General features: G+C 36.6%; 1 protein-coding gene across 15 annotated transcripts in view; it reads left to right on the forward strand.

The window, feature by feature from the left end:
- The window catches only part of SYNE1 (spectrin repeat containing nuclear envelope protein 1), a 437,497-nt gene that overhangs the window by 118,673 nt on the left and 294,274 nt on the right, over positions 1–24,550 (forward strand). For 13 of the 15 annotated variants that reach the window (XM_032407632.1, XM_032407639.1, XM_032407631.1 and 10 more), the window contains 7 exons: positions 2,357–2,466; positions 5,901–5,951; positions 8,977–9,084; positions 12,199–12,336; positions 13,515–13,679; positions 23,032–23,144; positions 23,701–23,869. In XM_032407632.1, the coding sequence (XP_032263523.1) occupies positions 2,357–2,466; positions 5,901–5,951; positions 8,977–9,084; positions 12,199–12,336; positions 13,515–13,679; positions 23,032–23,144; positions 23,701–23,869 (854 nt within the window). Of the gene's footprint in view, positions 1–2,356; positions 2,467–5,900; positions 5,952–8,976; positions 9,085–12,198; positions 12,337–13,514; positions 13,680–23,031; positions 23,145–23,631; positions 23,641–23,700; positions 23,870–24,550 lie in introns of those variants that run through there. The other 2 variants (XM_032407640.1, XM_032407646.1) reach the window with 2 other exon arrangements.

The following is a 24,550-nucleotide window of genomic DNA, read 5'->3' on the forward strand; positions in this document are numbered from 1 at the left end:
CTTTGCACTCAGCGGGGAGTCTGCTTCTTTCCCTCTCCCTCTTCCTCTGCGCCTCCGCCTTCTCTCTCTCTCTCAACTAAATAAATAAATCTTTTTTAAAAAGTGAATTTTCCAAATGTCACAAGCAGTTTCTTATTTGGGTTAGCAGTTATGGATATGTCTATTAATGAATGCAAAAGAGTAAATAGAGGGGTGCCTGGGTGACTCAGTTGGTTAAGCGTCCAATTCTTGATTTCAGCTCAGGTCATGATCCCAGGGTCATGAGATCAAGCTCCACATCAGGCTCCATGCTATGTGTGGAACCTGGTTAAGATTCTCTCTCTCGGGGCGCCTGAGTGGCTCAGTCGTTAAGCGTCTGCCTTCGGCTCAGGTCATGATCCCAGGGTCCTGGGATCGAGCCCCGCATCGGGCTCCCTGCTCGGTGGGAAGCCTGCTTCTCCGTCTCCCACTCCCCCTGCTTGTGTTCCTGCTCTCGCTGTGTCTCTCTCTGTCAAATAAATAAATAAAATCTTTAAAAAAAAAAAAAAAAAAGATTCTCTCTCTCTCCCTTTCCCTCTGCCCCTCCCCCTGCAATAAAAAAAAAAAAAAGCAAAGTAAATACAGTGAAAGCAAGTTCTTTTTAAAGATGAAATTTCAGAATGAGCATGTCTAACTCTAAAACAGTGTTTAAATGGAGATGCTTGTGCCTCCAGGAGTAAGTTACAGATACCTACAAGTCCCTGGTTGGCTTTCCTGAGATGAGAGCAGAATGGAGATCTCTTGCCACTTTAGGATCCTGCTGGGGGTCCCCACAGATTCACCAGGATAGCCAAGGGCTTTCCACCTTATTTCTGTGTACACACACACACACACAAGTCAATAATGTTCAGCTCAAGGAGAAAGCCACAGACACATCCCAGCCCTCAATTTTTTTTAGAGTAGGACAGCAAGAGAGTATAAATGATTCTTTCATATCCACTAGACTAGAGAAGCTTAGTGTTCCCTTTGATGATAGAACTGAGGTTGCCCAGATGCAAGGCTAGCCCAGATATAAGGTGATCTTTTGTTTTCCTAATATGAACTCCCCCCTCAAAAGTTATTGATCTTAAACTTTTTTAATTAAAAAAATTAAAAATATAAAAATAAATAAATTTTAAAAAAGAAATTTTAAAAAAGTTATTTAGCAAACCAGGATGTATAAACTTTTAGGAATACAGATTAAATAGATCAATATGTATTACAACAATTAGTTTATGATTTAGTTACACATATATTTAAATGCTGTATTACTATATTAAATTGTGTTAAATGTTTTTTTTCCACTTTCACATCTCATGAAAGTTTTACTTGTTCTTCACGTGCATCTTCCACATCAGTGATCTTGTCATTTCTACAATCACCTTTGAGTCATCCAGTGCATTCCAGAATACATGATCACTGTTTCCTTTGAAGTCTTTTGAGCTGTAGCACTTTTTCAATCCTGCATTGATAGTCTGTAGAAATTATATCTCAAATCACAAGGCACATTACAAAATATTAGGGCAGTTTATATTTTGGTTTCCATGGCTTTTGTTTGTTTTGTTAGATATTTGTAAACTCCAAATGTAATCACCTTTTCATTGCCTTTAAAAGGGATAGTTAAAAGGTGATTTAAAACATTCAACTCTTTGTATGTTGCAGTCTTACCCCTTATATTTCTATAATGATTAAATTTGTATAAACATCTTTGCTTGATTTTTATTGGTTTTATTAGTAAACATCTATACACTTAAAAATATCTTTTCAGGCTCTGTGTTTCCCTCAGAGTACTTGACCATTCAAAGTGTAGTAATTTAGAGAGAATCATGCACAAGGGAGAGGCTATCCAAGGAATTGAACATAAGGCATCTCCCTCTTTTCTAAAATAAAACTTGTGGGGGCAAGAGGGAACTTATCTGTATTTGTCCAGATACAATATACAAGCTCTATGGGCACGTCATTCTGTGCCACACCTGTAAGGATTTTTTACTACCCGCTCACCCCAGTTCTGAAATTTACATAGTATTTATGTTTTATTAACAACACAGAATGTCTGAATAACCATAAAGTGTCTCAGATTTCTGGTGAATTATTGTTGATATTATTTAAATGAAACATGTATTACTTTCCTAAAGGTTCGTAGTTAAAATGTGTCGTCTTTCTGCGTCGTAACATTCCCATCATGTATCATCCAAACTAAATTGGTTTGCCCTCCCTCACCATCTTGAAATATTAATTCTATTCTTCTTTTGCATTGAGGACAGTGTCTTTTGGTATATTAGCTAGATTTCAAAGTTTGTGTTATTAAAATATAAAGAAGGCTAATTAAACCGTTCATATTTGGTTTTGGTTGTTCCAGATGTTGATGTGGATAAACCAGATGAGAAGTCTGTTATGACCTATGTAGCCCAGTTTCTGAACCATTACCCTGACATCCACAATACAGGCACTGATGGGCAAGAGAATGACGTAAGTATTTTTTTCTTCAAGCACTGATAGCGCACTTAGTGGTAGTGACTTAGATGTTTAAGCATGGTGCTTTCTAAAAATTAAATTTGAATGCTTTATTTTATTTTATTTTATTTTAATTTTGGAATGCATTTCAAAAAGGGAGCAACTGAGTAAAGAATAGGTATCACCAACTGGGGAGGAGATTACAGGGAAAGATTTTTCTGATGTGCATGTTGGATATGTGAGAGAAAGCATTATTAATGATAAATGCTGGACATATAACACTGATGAATTAAAACTGAGGAAAGATAGACATGTTGGGAGATTCATTTAGTAATTTGAGGACTGAAGTAATTTCATATTCATCATGTCATTTGTGCCTTTAGAGCTTGAGTCCCCATATTCTGTTCAATCTGAGAAAATCTATTTTTGACTTTCAGATTTATTATATAAGGCACTACTCACAACAAACATATGGAAGTAAGGCAAACTTGTAAAAGCCCTGATATTCACTGTGATTAGATTTTTTTCAGCCTCTCAATAGTTTAAATAACATTTATATTTTTCATACTGCTCCACTGACATATGTTCATTGTCATAAAAGAGAAAAAGTGAAAAAAAGGAAAAAGAAAATGATCTGTACTTGATCTTTTAGAGAGACCCTATCCTAGAAAAAAATTAATATGTTGGTGTATGTTTCCAACATTTGTCTATATGTATGTAGACACATATAATATTTTAACAAAAACAGAATTATAGTACACATACAACTTCATCTTTTTTTTTCTGTTAACATAAAAACATTCCTATACCATTCTTTCCAGGACATCATATAGATATACAATAATTTATCCAGTCTTAATTGTTGAAAATTTCTGAATTTTTGCTATTATAAAAAGTGCTTCTATGAACAATTCTGTAATAAAACATCGTTTTATGATTCTTTCTTCAAAGTGGAATTTCTAGGCTAAAGTGCATATAGATTTTTAATGCTTTTTGAAATTTTTTTTTAAATTTTCCTGTAGAAAGTTTGTCCCATTTTACACTCCAGCCAGCACACCAGAATGCCTATTTTCCCAGACTTTAATTTTTTTTTTAAGATTTTATTTATTTATTTATTTATTTATTTATTTATTTATTTATTTGACATAGAGAGACATGGCGAGAGAGGGAACACAAGCAGGGGTAGTGGGAGAGGGAGAAGCAGGCTTCCTGCAGAACAGAGAGCCCAATGTGGGGCTCGATCCCAGGACCCTGAGATCATGACCTGACAGACACTTAAGACTGAGCCACCCAGGCGCCCCTATTTTCTCAGACTAACAATGGATATTACCATTCTTCTAATTTTTTTAAGTATTATTATTATTTTTTAATTATAAAGTGGATTTACTACTGAATTTAAAATTAATTATAAGGCAAAATGAGAGAGAGAGAGAGAGAAATAAATGGAATTTTCAAGATGTGTTAAAAAACCGTCTGACTTCATTGCTCAGGTCTCAACTACAGTTTTCAAAGCAGTTTGAGAGTATAATGAAGAGAAACAAGAAAAACAACAAAAAACTTGGTATGGTTTCCAAACAGATTTAGAAACAGGTCTAAAAAAGGAAAAGGCCACGGGCTCATAACCCCAGATTTTCAAAGAGGTGAAGGTATTGCACTAATAGAAATCTGTGACTTCATAAAAAAGTAAGCAAAACAATGGTAACTGGTGTTTCCTAGGTTGCTTGGATGAAGTTAATTTGGCATTTGATAGAACTATGTTAGTTTTTTTAAAACTATCATTTCAGGAAACCTGTTTTGTTCCTTGACAGGATTCAGGCGCAAATGTTGACCACCAGAGTAACTTACCCATAGTCAGCAAAGTAAATGTTTCTAAGAAGCACTGCAGGAGGCAAAACCAGACTTTCTGTACAAATCCTAGCATAGACAGATGCATGTGCTTCAGTGTCATTTGGGGTTTTCTGGGTTTTGAGAATATAATTGGATGTAGATGTTGCTGTGTGAATAAGAAACTCTATTAGAAAGCATATTAGACTTACCCCATACAGCTTAGAGAAAGTCAGCTTTCATCTGATTTTCATATCAAAAGTCCTTCTGTTACCCAATTGGATTTATTTCTGATCAAGTTTCTGAGTTTGTACTGTTTTAATTTCTCTGACATTAATCATCTCCCCAGATGAGTAAACTCTGTGACTGGCAGTGTCTGAGAAACAAAAGAAGGTGCTTTTGTTCATACTCATGAGCAAGAATCGAATGCCAAAACTCCTCGAGATTTGAAAGACACACATTCCTGACATAAGCTTGTTAATAGGCTTTACTAAAGAGGCTTTATTATGAAGAGATTAATTTCATTATCTAGAAAATAAATTCTGATTTTTTTTAAAAGTTCCCTCTATCCCTTCCTGAAAAGAGAGTACATATGATTTCTTCAGGGTTATTTCAAAAATTAATTTTGAGGAAAATATATTATAAGCTTTGCCCCTTTTTAGTGTGGCATTTGTAATGGAGGGCATATGCATCTAAAAATGAATATTTTCAATAAGAAAAAGGAATTTTATGTATTTTATATATTTTTCATTTGCTTAATGCAGCTAAATGGCCACCTAATTTTATCTGGTGAAACTTTAAGATTTTATAGATTATACACATTAGGGCTATTGATGCCATCACCTCAAAATACTTAGCATCCGTCTAATCAAGTCTTAGGAAATAGTTCTTTTAATTCGCTTTTAAAAAGCTTGGCATCACCGTGTCTCCCAGGCTTCCATTTTTTGGTGAATTTGAATGCTGTATCCTCTTTATGAGTTTATTTAAATTAGATACTTTATAGATAGGATTTTTAAATCTGATTTTCTCATTGGAAATAGACATTGCTATGCTTTCTTACTCCAACCAATAAAACTGATCAAGTTTTTCCCTAAAGGTGTTCTTGAATAATTAGCACTCAATCATAAATAAATAAAATACGCCTATTAGTTCATCTCTGTGAGCTATTAAACTTTCAGTTGTTTGTTCACTCATTCCTTCTCCCATTGCAACAACTACTACCGACTGCTTTGAGAAGCACAGCGCCATCTTAACTGGTATAGGGGTACAGAGATGCATCTTATGAGTGTATTTAAGAGAAAAGAAATGAATTAATATACCTCTTCTCTACATAGTTCACCATTTAAAATGGTTAATATTTCAAGCTATAAATATTTGTAAAATGTAAATATTGCCAAAAATTAAACCAAAACATCAAATGCTAGAATACTACATTGCCTTATTGGATTTGAACATTTTGATGCTTTCAAAAGTTATGAAAATCTCTTAAAGTAACTATGCCCATAAAATTATCATCTATTTATTTATGGACAGATGCCTCTCCATTGTTTTTTTTCTTGTTTCCTGTATAATTTTTGTCCCTGATTTATATTATTTTTCTATATATTATCTTTTCATATTGTTAGGAAATACTTCCAGGTTTTCCATCTTTTGCAAATTCTATCCAAAATTTTAAGGTAAGATTTAAATAATCTTGAATCAGTGACCTCTTTCAAACATCCTACGTTCCATAGCTTATTAGCCATTCCTTTGCATGTATATGTCTTTATATACACATTTCTTTTAATGCATTAATTCTGTTATTTCCTTTTCCTTTCTAATAGAATAAATAACATGTAAGTGTCATTGAATATTAGTTATAGTCTAAGCCACTTGCATGGACTAATCTTTAATTATAAGATAGCATCAATTAATCTCTTTTTAATAACACTTAATAGCACTAATAAAAGGAAAAAATTATAATAACTATGGTTTCTTTGTATGTGACATGAGAAATAAACAAAGCTAAAGATTTATTTTTATATGTTAACATATTAAGCGGGAAATTATTCTTTGAAAAAAGCTAAGAATTCATTTAGCTTGTCTCCTGAGTTTTATCACATCTCTTCTGCTCAGTATTTGGTCATATAGTTTATTTAGTAAAGTTCATGACATGTGGTAAGTGCTCAGATATACTTGTGGAATTAATGATTATGAGTTCTTTCCCAATTTCAAGTTGTCCCATACTTTTTCCATCTTTCTTTATGTTCCATCTAGGCTTGAGGTTAAGGATCTATCAACAAAGTAGACTTCATGCCAACACTGTAATAACAATTAGAAGTAACTAATTTTATATCAAATATTAAATTAATTTTTATTTCATGCTCCATGAATCATGAGTTGATGTACACATAAACCTACTACAGAACATATAAAGATGCCTGTGTGTATGTTTGAATGAAATAGAGAGAAAGAGAAAAAGTCATGAGAATACTGGCCATTTAACTGCCTGGAATTTAGGTGGTCTTTTATAGGCAAATAAACCCCCAGGTCTTTGAATGCATATAAAAGTTAACAGTTGAAGAAAAGCCACTAGACTAAATGGGCTCCGGGAATCTAAATATTGTTTGGACAATATCTCCTCTTAAAAGGAGAATGTTGAGTGTGTAAATAGCTACATGCTTCTTACCTTATTGCAATTTGCCTGACACTGCCCCACCAGCAGAAAAGTCATTTACTAGATGAACTCTAATGAGGTTATTTTAAGAACATAATTCTTTCTCTCAGATGACTTTGTGAAATAATTTCAACTGGTGAGAAGCAGGTCCTTGGAGGCTCATAGTGAGGTCCTATGCTCACTTCGATGATCTTCCCCCCACTTAGTAGTCACATTGGCTTCTGATACCTTGGAGGTAAACCAAGAGCATTTAGTTCTTCTGAGCTCGTAAGAATGTGCCATTGGTGCTTTTATGGGCATGATGGTCAACCAATAAACCATGTGCCTTGGTCACGTTTATCTGTTCATTCAGAGGAGCCATCTTAGGAAAGGCTAAAGCTTTGGAGTTTTGGACTCCTGTTCCATTTCTTTCTCTACTTACCTATATTACTAATCATTTATTCTACCATTATATATTGAGTGAGACTGGGTGCCAGACACTGTGTTAGGCTAGAGAAAAATAAGAGACATAAGGTGCTTGTACTATGGGTGGAAGGGAAGAGACAATTAAGTGGACAATACAAAATAGTGCTTTTTCAGCGAATATTTGAGCTCAGGTTGTTACAGGATCAGAGAAGTGTTCTCAAAATGTGGTCCCTAGACCAGCAACGTTAGATTCACCTGGAAGCTTCTTAGAAATACAAATTCTCGTCCTCTACCCTAGACATCCTGAGCCAAGGAAGACTGAATGTGGTGCCCAGCAATTTGTTTTCAGAAGCCCTCCAGGTGATTCTAGTGCACACTACTGTGTGAGAACCACTGGCACAGAAGAGGGACCCCCAACCAGACTTCTGGGTCAGAAAAAGCTTTCTAGAGAGGTTGTGTCTGAGCTGATCTCTGAAGAAGGTGTTATCCAGGGGAAGATGTTTTCAGGCAGGGTAGGATTGCTTTTGCAAGAGTGGAAAGAAAGAGAAGGCATGGATCGTGACAGCACTGTGGCCAGCCTCTGGGCTAGGTGTGCTGCACAGGTTATCCTGAATTCTCCCCCAAACCGGGGAAGCGGTGTGTGAGGTCGACTCAGATGAAGGTACAGCAGTAGAGAGGAGGGGAAAAAAAAAAAAATGTGTCCAAAGTCACAGAGCTGATACTTGTCAGAACCAGAATTTGGAACCAGTTTTGCCCGCCTGCATGGCCAGCACTCTGTCTCCTCTGCCACTTAACTTGTCATCAGTCACTTCATCTGTGTCACAGGGCTGTGGTCAAGTGAGATGCTGTAGTTGGAAGCTATTTGTAAGTGCCAAGAACCATGTTAAATGTGTTTTTGGTTACTTTGACATTCTTAACAGATAAGAAATCTTGTGAAAAATTAGGATTTTTTCACTAAATCAATGCTAGAATGGCTTGTTATTATTTGTGGAAACAATGATATAAATCTCTTTTTTTTTTCATGTTTGATAATGTGAGTGGTAGCCTGGATGCATTCATTCAGGAAATATTTTGGTAAATATTTATAGGTGCTGTGTTACCAGGGTCTAGTAATACCATATTGAACAAAATAAATATTTTCTGTCATCGTGGAGCTTATGTTATAATACTGAATAGCATTTTAAAATAATACTAGCCCACAGTGTTACTGTGACTGTGACTCCTTGGATTCAGTCAAAATTTTTCTCATCCAGAATGGTCCTCTGGGGTACAAATGACCTTGGGTTAAGAAGCACCCCCCGGCCTATGTTTTCAGTCCTATTCCAGCCATTGTTCTTTCTTAGTATTTTTGTATTTAGGATATTTCCTCTTGAGCACATTTTCTTAATTAAATTACTGTTTCTTGAGAAAAAAAATGGAGGTAGGTCATTTCAGTATTTAGCAAGATAATTAAGCTATTTTTCTAGAATTAACTTTTCTCTTACTCTCCAAAAGAGGTGAGGGAGAGGAGAGAGAGAAGTTTTTCAGAGACAATTGGAACTTATTAAATATTCAGTGCATTCTAGAATCAACCAGTTATTAATCAGCAATTAAGTCAATGCATAGTTACTAATAAAATTGTAATATCTTCTGGTTTCTAGAGAGAAGACAGGCTAATTTTGAAGGAAACAAAAGTTTGGATAGAACAATTTGAAAGAGATTTGACAAGGGCACAGATGACAGAATCAAATTTGCAAGATAAATATCAGGTAATGTATGAAAAAATATTTCAGTTTCTTAAAATCCTTTTTATGAGTAATATTAATATATGTCATTTAATCTATGTTTATCTTTCAAATGATATTAATGACAAAAATCTTTAAAGAAATAATATGTGTTATCTTAAGTTTGCATGTAATTTAATAATTGTATTTCTGTGTAAATAGGTAGTTTTAAAAAATTTAAGACATTTATATATTGTAATATGATTGCCATTATAGAGATAATTAGCACCTCTATCACATTGCATAAGTATTTCTTTTTTGTGGTTGGGATAATTAAATTCTAGTCTTTTAGCAAGTTTGATGAATATAATACAATATTATTATCTATATTCACTCTAGGACTCATTTACTTCTCGTTGCAAGTTTGTACACTTAAATAACGTCTTTCATATCTCCCCGCCCTCACCTCCCATCCCTTGGTAACCACCATTTTCTTTGTTTTTATGAGTTTGGCTTTTTTCACATAAAAGTGATGTCATATAGTATTTGTCTTTTTCTGTCTGCCTTATCTCACTTAGCATAATGTCCTCAAGGTCCATCTGTGTTGTCACAAATAGCAGGATGTCCTTCTTTATCACTATATTTATAGATCTCTCTATCTATCACATCTCCTTTATCATTCATCCATTAATGGGCACTTAGGTTGTTTACATATCTTGGCTATTGTGAATAATGCTGCAGTCAACAAGGGAGTGCAGATATCTCTTCAGTATCTTGTTTATTTCCTTTGGGTATATATACGGAGAGGTGGAATTAGTAGTTTTCAATTGTGTGTGTCCATCCTGTATGTTGAGCTCCGAAGCTTCATGACTTATCTGGAACTCAGAGTCTTATAGATGACCCCAAGGACAAACATCTAGTCATTGTTTTTCTACAGCTCATGATCTTATAGTTGTCACATAACAAAAAATTCCACCAAAAAATGACTTCAGTGCCAAATAGAAAACTACTATAGAATAAGCCGCATCTAACAAAGGCTTGCAACACGACTATTTGGAGTGGGCTCATTAATGGGATCAGTTTCTATTGCGACCTGTCCAGTTCGACACTGTTGCTCTCAAATTGAGGCCGCCAAGGTTGTTTCTGCTAGTTCCCCCAGTTTCCTTATCCTGCTGTTACTTGGATTTTGGCTTTCAATTTTCACTTCTCAGACATAAAATCTTATAACAAGTGTTCCCATTAAATTGTGATTTATTGTATGCAGCATTGACGTTTTCCTCCTATTTAAAATAGCATTGCATTTTAGTGGCCAAACTATAATATGTCCTGGTCTACATTATAATTTAATTGGTTTTGCTACATAAAAGGGGGCAATGATAGGACACTCAACATGGCAGATGATAAAGGATTTAGCTGTTGGCATTAGTGTGTGGATTTTATGTAACAATATCTATAAAGTGTGCCTGAATTTAGATGAATGGTGCCATCAATATTATATTTGTTGAACATGTTATATGTTATTTGCTTTGAAACTCAATGTAATATTTTTTTTCTCAAAAATATAATTTTCTGGATGAGCTTCATTAAAAAAAATGATTAAGCCAGTAAATTGAGAATAGAAATACAAGAACAGAGTGAATATACTTATTAGACCATTGGTGAGTTTTAGTGTGGGCATAAATTATAAAAAATCAAGTACAAATTATGAAGTTACCTGTTGTACAAATGTTATTGTATAAAGGGAAGACAAAGGATTAGAAAAGTATGAAACAGAAACACTCCTTTCAGGCTAAAGATGATCAGCTGTCTCTTAAAAAAAATTTAGGGACCATCTGAAATCTGAACATAGGAAACATTTTCCTCATCTGTGTGTTTCTTACATAATCAGCATTTTCTGTTTCTACTTATCAGTCAATAGTTCATTTTTCTGTTTTTTTCATGCATAGAATTCTGTGGAACAAAATTGAAGGTCAAATTTATGTTTTGGTATTTTTAAATTACGTTAAGTTAGAGGCAATGGAAGATAAAAGTTGTGGTAAAATATTTACTCACCATCTCCCCCCAGTGTTCTTCATGTGAACTTACATGTTTGTTTGACAAATTCTTTCAGATGTGTTTGTAGGGACATTCTCGTGTTCTTTAACATAATTGCACATTTTAGTGGTATTTTCAATTCAATTTGGACTTGGAGTCTTATTTTAGGATGTGTTAATTTAATATAAAATGTAGAACTTTAATTAAAATCACTAATTCTTAAAGTTAGTATTAGACTTAGGGTTAAGTCTACATATTACAAATTTATGTTAAAACATACGATGATAAAAGAAATGATACAATAATTAATATTTTAATGCCATAAAGTTAAAGCAAAATATTATATAATTGAGGTCCCTTAAGTAAACCTCTTTACCCAACTTACTTAAACACAAATTTAGATATCTTTAAATCAGTATTATTTAGATATATATAATTTCTAACCTAAATTATCTAGTATTTTGTTTTTTGTTTTTTTTAATTTTTTTTAAGATTTTATTTATTTATTTGACAGAGAGAGACACAGCAAGAGAGGGAATACAAGCAGGGGGAGCGGGAGAGGGAGAAGCAGGCTTCCCGCGGAGTGGGGAGCCCGATGCGGGGCTCGATCCCAGGGTCCTGGGATCATGACCTGAGCCGAAGGCAGACGCTTAATGACTGAGCCACCCAGGCGCCCCTAGTATTTTGAAGTAAAGCAACTATTTTGATGATTAGCATAGGTTTGTATTAGTATTGACTATATATTTCTTGAGAGCATGGACTGGGACATAGATTATTTAACTAGAAATGAGAAATCTTAGGTTTTAGTCCTGCCTCTACTACTTGTTCTTGCCAAGTTACCTCTGGGCTTCCTATTGTAATAAAAATAGGTCACATCGATGTTGTAGGGTTATGGAGAAAGCCAGAGGAATGAAGTGTAGAGAGCAGTTAGCATGGGACCAAGCTCATCATCAGGGCTTGAAGAACGGTAGCTGCTATCAGTATCACGGGACTGTCATCATTATTACCAACAACATATATCGAGCGTTATCCCAATATAAAGGATTGTTATTTAGGAAATGTGGTTTCCTTTGCATTTGCTGTTTTTGACTCATTTCCATGTTGTTGCTCTTTTTCCTCTTTTAGTCATTCAAGCACTTCAGAGTTCAATATGAAATAAAAAGGAAACAGATTGAACATTTAATACACCCAGTACATAGAAACGGTAAACTGTCACTTGACCAAGCGTTGGTAAAACAATCCTGGGACAGAGTGTCCTCCAGGGTAAGTTCTCCCATGATTAATTTCATTAACGTTGACATCATTTAGTCAAGAACATTTTCCATCATGTTTTTCTACACAGTGAGCTTTCATCTGGTCCTACAGCCTCTTTTCTGGAGGAAGGAAAGGCTTACCTGTGGGAGTTTTCCTTTAAGTTAGTGGAAGTACTTGGCTTAACAACTCTTCGGCTTTTGCCTGCCCTATACGTAGTTTCCCTGTTGAGTAGATGATGGATTGAAATCCTGAAAGGCTCAATTCTGGATCATTTAGAAGAGATGACTCATCCAAGAATGGAGCCTCAGCAATTTCTCTAAAGTTTATAACCAGGTTTCATCAACAGTTGGTCATCCTCCTATATTCACATTCATTTTTAACAGTCTTTAATTTCAGCAAATCTTATCCGGTCCTTCGTGAACCTGAAAGAAAACTGCTCAGTAACTTTCACATTAATACTCAGCAAACTTAAAGGCCAAGATTTCAAAACCTCTGAAACTTCTGTCACTAATGGGAATATTTGCCTTGAACTTACCGTATTTTCTTCATTTTTATAATCTAATCTTTTCCCCACAAACTCTACCAGAGAATAGGTTAGTTCCAAGCACCTCAACCTATCCCACCTGATGTTCCAATAAGTCAGGAAACACTGCTTAAGAATTGGATAAAGTGGTAGAGATGAAGAAATAGTTAGAAATTGTACTATCATGGAAAGAATCCTGAATATTGTACTTCCTCTGGAGATGACTGGATGACCCTGATTTTTCTGGACCTGTTCTCATGTGGGAGGTTTTAAAGGATACACATCAGCTATTGTATAACATCTGGATCCTTGAGCATCTCAGCAAACCCAGTCCCTTCCCTTTCAGCAAAAGCCCCGAAATTGAAAATCAGAGGGGGCTTTACGCTCTTCCTATAAGAAGAAAATTGTTTAAGCTCTCAATAATGTCCTTCCATGTCTAAGGTGTGTTTTAAGTCTCCTCAAAATTTGCTTGTAACTGTAATTTCCTCCTCATTCTCAAAGTATCAAATTCAGAACACAGATATTTTCTTCCTTGATATTTATTAAGTTAACCTGAAATTATTAACTTAAACCCTTATGTAGGCTTTTAGAAATCATTTGGGGGAGTTTTAGGAATTGTCTTCTGTATTAAAGATAATTATGTTTTTCTACTTTTGTATTCCAGCTCTTTGATTGGCATATACAGCTTGATAAATCTCTCCCGGCCCCTCTGGGCACCATAGGCTCCTGGTTATACAGAGCAGAGGTGGCCCTGAGAGAGGAAATTACCATTCAGCAGGCCCATGAGGAAACGGCCAACACAATACAGCGGAAACGCGAGCAACACAAGGTAAAAATCCTGGTGGGGAAATCTTCTGGCATGACAGTCCTAGTGTGGTCTGGGGATGTGGCTGTTTAGACCTTCCACGGACATGGGTCCCTCAGGCATCACTCATACCGTTTCAGAGATGCCACACGACACTCACCCATGCTTGTGACTGATGGTTCCAGTAGATTTATTTTCTGAGGTATTTTCCAATAGCTCCGTAGTATTTTTTCATCTGTGGTTATCTTTGTTATTGCTATTGCTATATGTTATTTCTCAAAAGGTAAGCCCACAGACCATACACATTTATATAATAATGTGATTGGCCATTGACTTCAGACCTCAGTCCCGTCTCCATTCTCAAAGGAAGGCAAGCCAAGTTGCCAAGTTCTTATGTCCTGTGCTGTGACGGGGCAGGGGTTGAGGGAGAGTGGCGATTTTAGGAAGGGGTGGGATTAGACCTCGATGACTTTTCAGTTATTTATTAATTTTTCAGCTTACTGCAAAGTCAATTGTGCTTAGTATAAATTCTAACATCCTTCCTCTTTGTGTTTTGTGATAGTACAGACCTAACTAAAAATGCTATTTTTCATCAACATCACATTAAACTCAATCCTGCATTTTGTGCAATTGAATTTGTGTACCGCATTTACTGTGTCATGGTGGGGATTACTATATATGTGGAAAACAGACAAGCAGAGATGACCACGCATGGGCAATTTATAGCTCATATATATTTTCTGTCAAAATATTAACATTTTTAACACTGCTTCAAGGAAATAGATTGTTATATATTCTAGACCAGATTATAAAGCAAATTCATGACAGGTTTTGTCTCATGCCCCTCTGGGACCTTATTTTTAGAACTGGAAATGTAAGGTACAAAGCAGTTTCAGCTCCTGGCCCTCTCAACTCAACTCACTCAACCCAGACTCAACCGCCAAACAAGAGGGACACAAGAAGATTTCGTGTGCCTACACAATTAGTCAGGGCCCTTCCTGCGTTTATGCTTGGCCCTTCTTCAGTTATAATCAATACCTCCAGACACTTGAAGTTTTGCTGATTATCTCTTAGCCTCTCCCTTTCCCACCACCAACATGCACAAAACACACAGAAAACTCCTTAGAATCTGCTTCTCAGGCAAGAACACCATCTGGGATCTGTTCCATGGGTGGAGATACACACACATAAAATCCAGGCCTGCTGGTCTGTACTGTCTATGAAGATGGAAGATGAGAGATCAAATCGCAAGAGTTCTTCTGGAACTGAACAGGGTAAAGGCTTCTTAGCATCAGAAAAGCCTAGGCTATGTCCATGTTGAGATTCCCAGGATATTAAAAATAGGGGGAAATGCTAAAACAGTGTTACACAAATGATACCACTTTAAATATTAGCAATTCATCATAAATACTATGTAATACATCGTGTAACAACTGAAATGATGTTTAACTGACATGAATATTTCATACAAAAGAAGTCACCTTAGGCTTTAAAATCAAATGTAGAGTGTGTATCGATTGTGGGTTAAATGTGTTAATTCAGCAAATATACCCTGAGGACCTACTGTATGCCAGCTTTATGCACCAGGGAAACTGGTGAAGGGGCTTCCAATCTATAAGTTTGAGACACAACATGTGTTTGTTGTTTGAATAACATACTTAAGTCTGAGTTGAATGCTCCACCTTCGAGAAAATGCCCTACAATACTAGCTGTGCTGTTTACTAGGTGATGAGATTTAGCAGAAATGTTAATTCGCTGCACACTCTAGGCTGCAGCAACCCCTGCTAAGGAATGAGTTTTAAGTTGGATGCACACATGCTGTCAGTGTATCGCTCAGTGATTATATGACTCCAGGCTCCTCATGACCCTTCTGGCTCCCTTGAGAGAGAAACCCTGTGCCAACCACCAAGTGTGCAGCAAGAACCATCCCTTTGCCAAAATGCAGTAAACAACCATAAAAACCAGAAATGAAATGGAGTAGAGAAAAGGGGAGTGGGAAGAGTTGGAGGAGATGCTTATCTGAGACTAAAAATCAGAAAGGACTAAAGAGCAAGCTGGGAAATGTAGTGAAGAGACAACAGCAAGTAAGCAGAGGCAGGTAAGGGCAAAGCCTAGGTTCAACAGATCTCCAGAATGATCTTTTTTACTGAGGGAGGAACTTGTACTAGGTCTGGTCACAGGCACTTAAAGTAGTAGAGTCATATAACAATGTCATTGTCAGTTATAAAATCAATTCTCACTCATTTAAAATGTATTTGTTAGGTGCCTATAAAAAGATCAGCTTTGGGGGCGCCTGGGTGGCTCAGTCGTTAAGCGTCTGCCTTCGGCTCAGGTCATGATCCCAGGGTCCTGGGATCGAGCCCCGCATCGGGCTCCCTGCTCAGCAGGAAACCTGCTTCTCCCTCTCCCACTCCCCCTGCTGTGTTCCCTCTCTCGCTGTGTATCTATCTGTCAAGTAAATAAATAAAATCTCTAGAAAAAAAAAAAAGATCAGCTTTGATGATGTGAGAAATTTGAATCATTGTTGAGATAAGTAAAAGTCTAGACCCCTTCAATAGCAGAAAAATCAGCCCATCACTTTGGTATCACTACTTTGTGCTGGTATATTGGGCTCACTTGGAAATGCAATATATACATTGAAAAGAGCACGATATAGGACTCATCAACACCTAAGCAAGAATATTTTAGAATATTATCTTCCTATCCCAGTCTATAAGTAACGATGGCTTTTGCCATGAAAACTTAGATATGCTCTCAAGATCTAGAATTTTTGGCTTTATGCATTACTCACACCTTTTTTTTTTTTTTAATATACCACAGGACAATTCTTCATTACTTAATACATAATCAGTGTTTGAAAACTCAATTCAGATAATTTTTAAAATATTTTTTTTTGCAAAGAGGTTATTTTATAAATGGTTCTACCAAAGTTATTTTTTTAATTGCATGTATGTAGGGTCATATTATTCTGAAAAGCAAGATACACCTTTACTACCTTTTCTATTTTCCAGATACTCTTATGCTTAGTTATCTAGGAAGGTAACAAATATAGTCATAGCTAACTATAATTGAGTATTTAACCATATTTCTGTCTTAAGTACTTAGTTTTGCTAAGCACTTGACATGTAGGATGTGAGAACAGGTATTATTATCCTTATTTTGCAAATGAATAAACTTTAGGCAGAGAGAGGTTGAGTGCCTTGCCCAAGGTCACATAGCTGATAATCCAGGTTGTTTTATTTATTTATATTTTTAAAAGATTTTATTTATTTATTTGTCAGAGAGCGAGAGAGCACAAGCAGGGGGAGCGGCAGGCAGAGGGAGAAGCAGGCTTCCCGCTGAGCAGGGAGCCCCATGCAGGACTGGATCCCAGGACCTTGGGATCATGACCTGAGCCGAAGGCAGATGCTTAACTGACTGAGCCACCCAGGCATCCCTAACCCAGATTGTTTTAAACACTAAACTTAAACCATGCCCACAAAGCTATTGCATGTAACACATGTAGAGTAATTAAACTTACTAATTTTTATTAGTAGTATTGCTTTAGCCAAGTAAGGCTTTCAGTCTTAAGGAATCATGAAAATAGCCATCAAACTGTACCACCTACTCCCCATCCTTATTGTAGTTATCAACCCTACCTAGATCACTTCCTGTCCTGTTTTGAAGATTTTATTTCCTGCATGACAATGCATGCCATAATTCTTAATAACTTCAGTAACCCATAGATAATCCTGCCAATAACCTGGCCTATTAGTTTCTTGATCTCCTGTCTTCCAGGGATTCCATCCTACACCCTATTCTAGCCTTTCAAGGCATAGGCATAGTCTAGAACTTGTCATCACCAGTAACTGAAACCCCTCCACAATCTCTTTTTCAAGCACCTATCTCACTGTCCAACCAATTCTGCCCTAACTCCAAATTGCATGAACTCTGTGCCCTATAATCCATGATTTTACTGCCTCTCACCCTCTTCATGTCATCCTTTCCCTTGGTCTTCTACTTAAATTCAATGCTGAATCAGTAAAGGTCACCACTTGTACACACATTAATTGTCTTGACCCAGTTTCCTTTGCCCTGTGGGCCTGGTTAAAACACAGCTCTGGTTAGAGTCCACTTTCTGCCTGGTCCCTGCCCACGCATATGCAGCTGAGTGTGGTTGCAGAGAAATACACCCCCAGGCACAATGACTAACCCAGCTGGGTCCCCAGTGCTGCCTGGCACTCCAAAGGCGTTTCCTTTCGCCTCATCTCCATCGCCTCTTTATTTTGGGGACAACTATTCCATACCTTGTCTCTTCAAATCCTCCACACCTCCTCCCATATCCTTACTCTCAGCTGATGACACTGCTTCCTATTTCTCTGAGAAAATAGAAGCAATCAAAAAAGAATTTCCGCAAGCTCCCACGACCACATCAACCCACCTACATGCATCTGTGCCCGAATACTCAGTCTTCACTTCTGTTACTAGGGATGAACCATCTGTGCTCCAAGCTGGGACCAGCTCCTCCACATGTGTATGAGATCTCATCCTCCCTGCTCTTCTCCGGGAAACAGTTCCTGTAGTTCTTGCCTTTTTTTTTCCCCCTCTCTGCTGGATTTTTGCCCACCCACATAAAGTATATGCTGTTAATCATCTCCTCTTAAAGACTCCTTTAAAAAGAATAAATAAAATTTTAAAAATAAAACCTGTCTTTCTTAACCCTCCCCTCCCCTCTAGCTACTGTCCATTTTCCCTCCTTCCTTTTTCAATGAAGCTCCTTGAAAGTTATCTGTGCTCATTTTGGTTTCAGAATTCTCTTCTCCAATTCTCTCCAATTCTTTTGAGAACCCATTCCAGTCGAGCTTCTCTTGCCATGCTGTTCATGTCAGGTTCATAAGAGTCCTCCTTCTTCCTCACTCGGTGGTCAGTTCTCAGTCTACATCCTACCTTGCCTATCAAAAGCATTTCACATAGTTATTTCCTCATCCTTGAACTACTTTCTTCATTTGGTTTCCTCATTTTCTTTCTACTCCTCTGGCTATGCTTTCTAATCTTTCCTGGTCTTTCCACAAATATTCACTGCGTACTCTCTATGTGCAAAGTGATGTTCTAAGCATTTGTGATGCACTCATAAGAAAAACAGACACTCAGTGTAGGAAAAAATTCCTACAGCATGTAATTTGTCTTCTAATGGGAGGAGGTGGATAAGAAATAATAAATGTAATTAGGTAATAAATAAAATAAATTATATATTAGGTTAGAAAGTCAAAGGCCGGAGAGTATTAGGGGTGGTGCAATTTTAACTAGGGTTGTCAGTGAAACCTCACTGAAAAGATGATATAAAACAGGCAAGCACATTCCCATGTCAACCCCTTTGCCCTTGCCATTGTTCTGGAATGTTCTCTGTCCTTGGCCTGAAACATTCTCCCATTGATTAGTCTCAGTACATTCTTCCTCATTTCCTTTGGGCCTTTACTGAAAAGTCACCTCTTAGTCAATACTTTCTTGGCCACCCCTTTGAAATTACAACTCCCTTTCCCTCTTTCCTGTTTGATTTTTTTCTTTGGCATTTATCTGCATCTCAACTGTTATTTTAATTATATATCTCATTTACTGCTTGATTTCCCGTATGGTAGTATCAACTCCATAAGGAAAAGAATTATTGTCTGTTTTCTTTGTGTTGTATTCCCAGCCCCTAAAAATGATTAGAAATATTCAGGCTTTCAGAATTTTAATTGGGTCAGTAGGCAGATTCATACTTCCTGGGAAATTGTCCATTTGACTAAGTTTTCAAAATTATTGTTCAAATATTTAAATTGTTCAAAATATATATTTTTTTAATTTTTTTTAATTTTTTTATTGTTATGTTAATCCCCATACATTACATCATTAGTTTTAGATATAGTGTTCCATGATTCATTGTTTGTGCATTAAATTGTTCAAAATATTTAAAAATATTCTTTGGTAATCTTTTCCATGCCTGTAGTTAAGCCCCTATTTTTCCCCAGTATTGTTTCTTTGCGCCTCCTTACTTTCCTTAATTGTGCTTTTGGCACTGTTGATTTTCACTGTCATATTATAACTGTCTTTTCCCACCTACTTTTTTACCAGAGGAATGATGGTATCACTCTGTCTGTTATGTGAGAATAGAGACTGGGTTAGTAATAGAGGGTAGAAGCCAGGGAACCAGTCTCAATAATCCACATAGGGTGGCTTGACCAGGATGGTAATTGTAGAGATGGTGAGAAATAGTCAGATTCTGAATATTTTCAAGGCAGAGCAATTTTTGGCATTAGATATTGATTGTGAAAGAAAAGGAGAGTCATACATGACACTGTGTTTTTTCAACTAAGCAGTTGGAAGAATGGGGTTTCCATCAGTTGAGACGGAGAGACAGTGAAGCAGGTTTGGGGAAAGATCAGGAATTCAGTTTGGGGCATGATAAGTATGAGACTTTTTCACATCGAAGCGGACATGTGGCGTAGGCAGTAAGAGATAAGAGACAGGAGCTCAGGACACAGGTATAGGCTGGAGATAAATATTCAAAATCATTGGTATATAGAAGGATGTTGGAAGCTCTGAGACTAAAGAAATTAAGGAAGTATAGACAGAGAAAAAAACCTGTTAAGAACTGAGCCCTAAGGGAATCTAATATCAAGAAATCAAAGAGTAGAAGATGAACCAGCAGAAGAGTGTGAGAAAGAGCAATCAGTGAGGTGGGAGGGAATCCAGCTCCTGTGTTGTTTTAGAAGCTAAGGGAAGCAGTGCATCAAGGATAGGGCATTTTCAGTAACGTGGCCACAGCAGTGCTTGTAAAATGCAAGTCAGTTCATTTCAGCCCTCTCAAAACTTCCCAGTGGCTCCCACCTATTCAAAATAAGCAATCCCAAATTCTTATAGAGGTCCACAGATCTGCAGCCCTTTCCCCTTGCTTCTCCTCCTCCCTCTACCACCTGCTAGCCCAGTTTCTCCTTTGCTCCATCTCAGTCACTGAGAGAGGGGCATTGATAGCTCCCACAGCCATGTGGTTTTGTCAGTTTCTCCCTAGAGTTCTATTAGTTTTTACTCTATGTAAAAACTTTACTAGATATGTAAAGTTTACTCTATGTAAGAGGCTTTACTAGATATGTTCAAGTTCAGAATTAAGATAGCTACTAGCAAATTGAAAGTTTCATCCTTAAGCAATTAATTACATGTAATGACTTTTATTCTCAAATCTATTTTGTCCAATATTGTTACATTCCTACCAGTTAACTTTTGTTAGTACTTAGGGTTCTGGCTCATTAGGATTCTGAATTTCACTGTTCCCACCTTCTCCAAGTTCCAAGACTTAAACTCCTACAATGGTATAGATATTTGCCTCAATCAGCTTTATCCATTTGTTTTTGCTCACAGGTCTATGATCCAGTTTTGGGGTCATATTTTAACCAGAGTTGGAGACCTAAAAGATTTCCCTTACTTCCTGTGAGCCCACCAGTGAATTAAAGTCACATGCTGTGCTCAGCATCTAGCTGGTTTTTAGTACGATGGCTTTTCAGAGATCCCAGTGACATCACACCAGCTGTAGTTCCTTTATCATATTTTTGAAAATGTTTTTGTTTTGATATCTTCTCAAGGTTCTTTCAGTTAACTAGATACTGACTATAATAAGGAAAACTTTTTAGAAAACGACGGGACATATGAGTGTAGTCACAGACCCCTACTCATATATTAACTTATAGTCATATATAATAAATCGGAGCTGGGTGTGATGATGGCTCTAAATTTGCCCTGTGCTCACTTGGGGGGGAGTTTCAGATAAGATCATAAGCCACAGAAATGTGTCTAGATGTTATAAAGGAGGCAAGGGGTGACTAAAATACTCATAGTCATTAGCTACTTTAGGTTGGTCTTCTGTCCCCTGTGATCAGCTCCTGTACATAGTGGCCTCCCTCTGGGCATGAGTGACCTATGAAATCTGTGCAGTTACCTGTGCAGATCAATAGGTGATAATAGCAAAATATAAAGAATAGAAGTAGTTTGGCCCTAGATTTTTCTACAGTGTAAAAATTAATGTCCCTCAAGTTAAAAGGCACAAACACATATGTCTTTATGTGAGCAAGCACATATGACCTTAGTATGACCTTAATATTTTAATTTATATATGAGAGCCTTCATTTTTTTCCCCCTTCCATCAAGTGTTTCTCTTATGGTTTTAAGAGAAAACCATATGCGACTTGGTGCCTCTCACAGGTGTTTTTTGCTTCTATTTTCTCCAATTAATCCACTAAATCAGGGCACCTGGGTGGCTCAGTCGTTAACCGTCTGCCTTTGGCTCAGGTCATGATCCCAGGGTCCTGGGATGGAGCCCCGCATCGGGCTCCCTGCTCAGCGGGAAGCCTGCTTCTCCCTCTCCCACTCCCCCTGCTTGTGTTCCCTCTCTCGCTGTGTATCTCTCTGTCAAATAAATAAATAAAATCTTTAAAAAAGAAACCCACTAAATCTCAGTCTGAGCTAACAGTGTTAATCTTAATGTATCATTCTGGTGGGCTAATGGGTCTTACTTTTCAGTGAGTGACAAACTATTGGGTATTTATTCTGCTATTGGGAAACAAATTAAACTCTAGAGAATATGGCATGTACCACATTTCATTTTTCTTCGCTTCTGTGTGAGAAATTGGCTAGGAATTGTGACATACCTGTAAGTCTTTATACAAGTAAGTCTACTGACAGTGAAAAATTCAGAAAACAAATCTAGATAAGTTATTAAAATTTGTGTAGTTCTATACAGCCTACAAAGAATATTCATAAACATCACATTTGATCTTTCCACTCTGATACCTATGGGACATTCCCTGTGCTTGTTTGAAATCTTCTAACCATAAGAGTATTTTCATAATATTGTAATATAACTGGCTTAAATGGTGAGCAAGTATCACTTTGTAGTAGTCTACGTGTATTCAAAGTAAAATAACAAGAGTGTAATATATACGTGTGTGTGTGTGTGTATTACCATTAAAGGGTTAAAGCAGCTGTGCTTAGTTTACAGCTTCTAAACACCAATATATTCAAAATCAAGGAAGGAGAAAAATCCTAACAAATCATTGTTTATAGCAGTAACTATATTTTCCTTTGGACCATGTGCCTTTAAAATGTCTGAATGCATTGCCGTGCAAGTGTCATGTGTGTTTAAAAGATGCCATAATTATTAGATACAGCTCTAGCACAGGCCTTACAGACAAGCACCAGGGCTCTTGTACAAGGTAAAAGCCTGTGAGAGGCACCAAGTCGCATATGGATGTAGCAGCATGATCAGATTGTTGAGTACATTGACTCATCGGTACAGGCTGAAAATTATGCTTCTTAGCCTCCTGTGAACATGTTTTCCCATTTTTTATTTTTTTAAATTGTATCTTAGGATCTGCTTCAAAACACAGATGCCCACAAAAGAGCATTCCATGAAATCTACCGGACCAGGTCTGTTAACGGGATTCCAGTGCCACCTGATCAATTAGAGGACATGGCCGAGAGGTAAGAGAATGGCTGATTATAAACGAAGTGTCTTTTTTTAAATGCCTGGTGGGTGTTTTTTCCATTTCTTTTCTTTTCAATGAAATGATTTTTTTTTTTTTTTTTTTTTGCAGAGATGCTTTCATTTGGTACATAAAAATTGAGCTCCCATAACATATGCTAAGAATGCCAACATTCTAATGTATTATTGTTTGAAAAGAGTAAACCTGAATATACCCACAGCCTGGAAATCACAGAAATGGTTTCTTCAGAGACTGTATTTTTATTCAGTACTGTGAGGAACATTATGTAATATTGCAAAAACAGCTTATAAAAGAAACAGATGAGAGTTGTCTTGGCAGGGGAAAGAACTAAATTAAATACTTCAATCAATCATGATTTGCCTTTAAATCCAGAGCTAGAGAAGGAATCAGATCTCCTGATAGTGATTGATCAGCCAGAGTTTAGAAGACCTTGTGCCTGCTATTATATTTAGCACTGACGTGTAACAGGTTAAGTAAGCACTGTTCTGTTACTATTAGTTACATTCTGTAAATTCTCGGTGTTTTATTTCTAGGTTTCATTTTGTTTCCTCCACATCAGAGCTACACTTAATGAAAATGGAATTTCTAGAATTAAAGTACCGTCTGCTCTCACTGCTGGTTCTTGCAGAGTCAAAGCTGAAATCTTGGATCATCAAGTATGGGAGGAGAGAGTCAGTGGAGCTGCTTCTGCAAAACTACATTGTAAGTCTCCCCGGTGCTTTGAGAAAGAAATCAGAGGACACATGGGTTTAGCACTTAGTACCTACCAGTTTATTTGACGCTATTATTTTTATCTTGAATTTAAGCATGAAGATACCAGTGTGTTAAGTGAGTTTGATATAAGTTAGCTCTTTGCAATAATCTGAAATATTTATCTATATTCTTCGGTAAAATGAAAGATTTTGCTCCATTAATCATACTGAATCATTGACTGGCTTTATTGCTTAAAAAAAAGTTTTTGCATTGCATACCCATGATTTTGATTGTGAGCTCACCATTGAAACTGAGTTAACATACTTAAAGATTATGCTCATTGTCTCTAAAAATCAATCATTTTCAGTTATTCATATGGGGACTATAGGTCCAGCATGTCTCTGAGTTTCATTGCTTCTCGTGTGCATCCAGGAAAAGTAAAATTTTTGTCTGTGAATCTCTGTAACAATTTAATTTTTATAGATTATCTTATATTTTGGGCTATCAGTATAAATAATTCTATAGCTACATAGAGTAGTAGCCCTGCATTAATGAAGAAATTAGGTTGTTCTGTAACTAGCATTTTCTATTTACATGTAATTAGAGAATTATTTCTTAAAGGTAGTTTATTTCTGTTAGTTAAACAAATCCCCCCACAAATTTATTAGCAATACAAATTTGCTCTCAAAG

This window comes from Phoca vitulina, unplaced genomic scaffold (assembly GCF_004348235.1).
Source record: "Phoca vitulina isolate PV1807 unplaced genomic scaffold, GSC_HSeal_1.0 scaffold9, whole genome shotgun sequence".
NCBI lineage: Eukaryota > Metazoa > Chordata > Mammalia > Carnivora > Phocidae > Phoca > Phoca vitulina.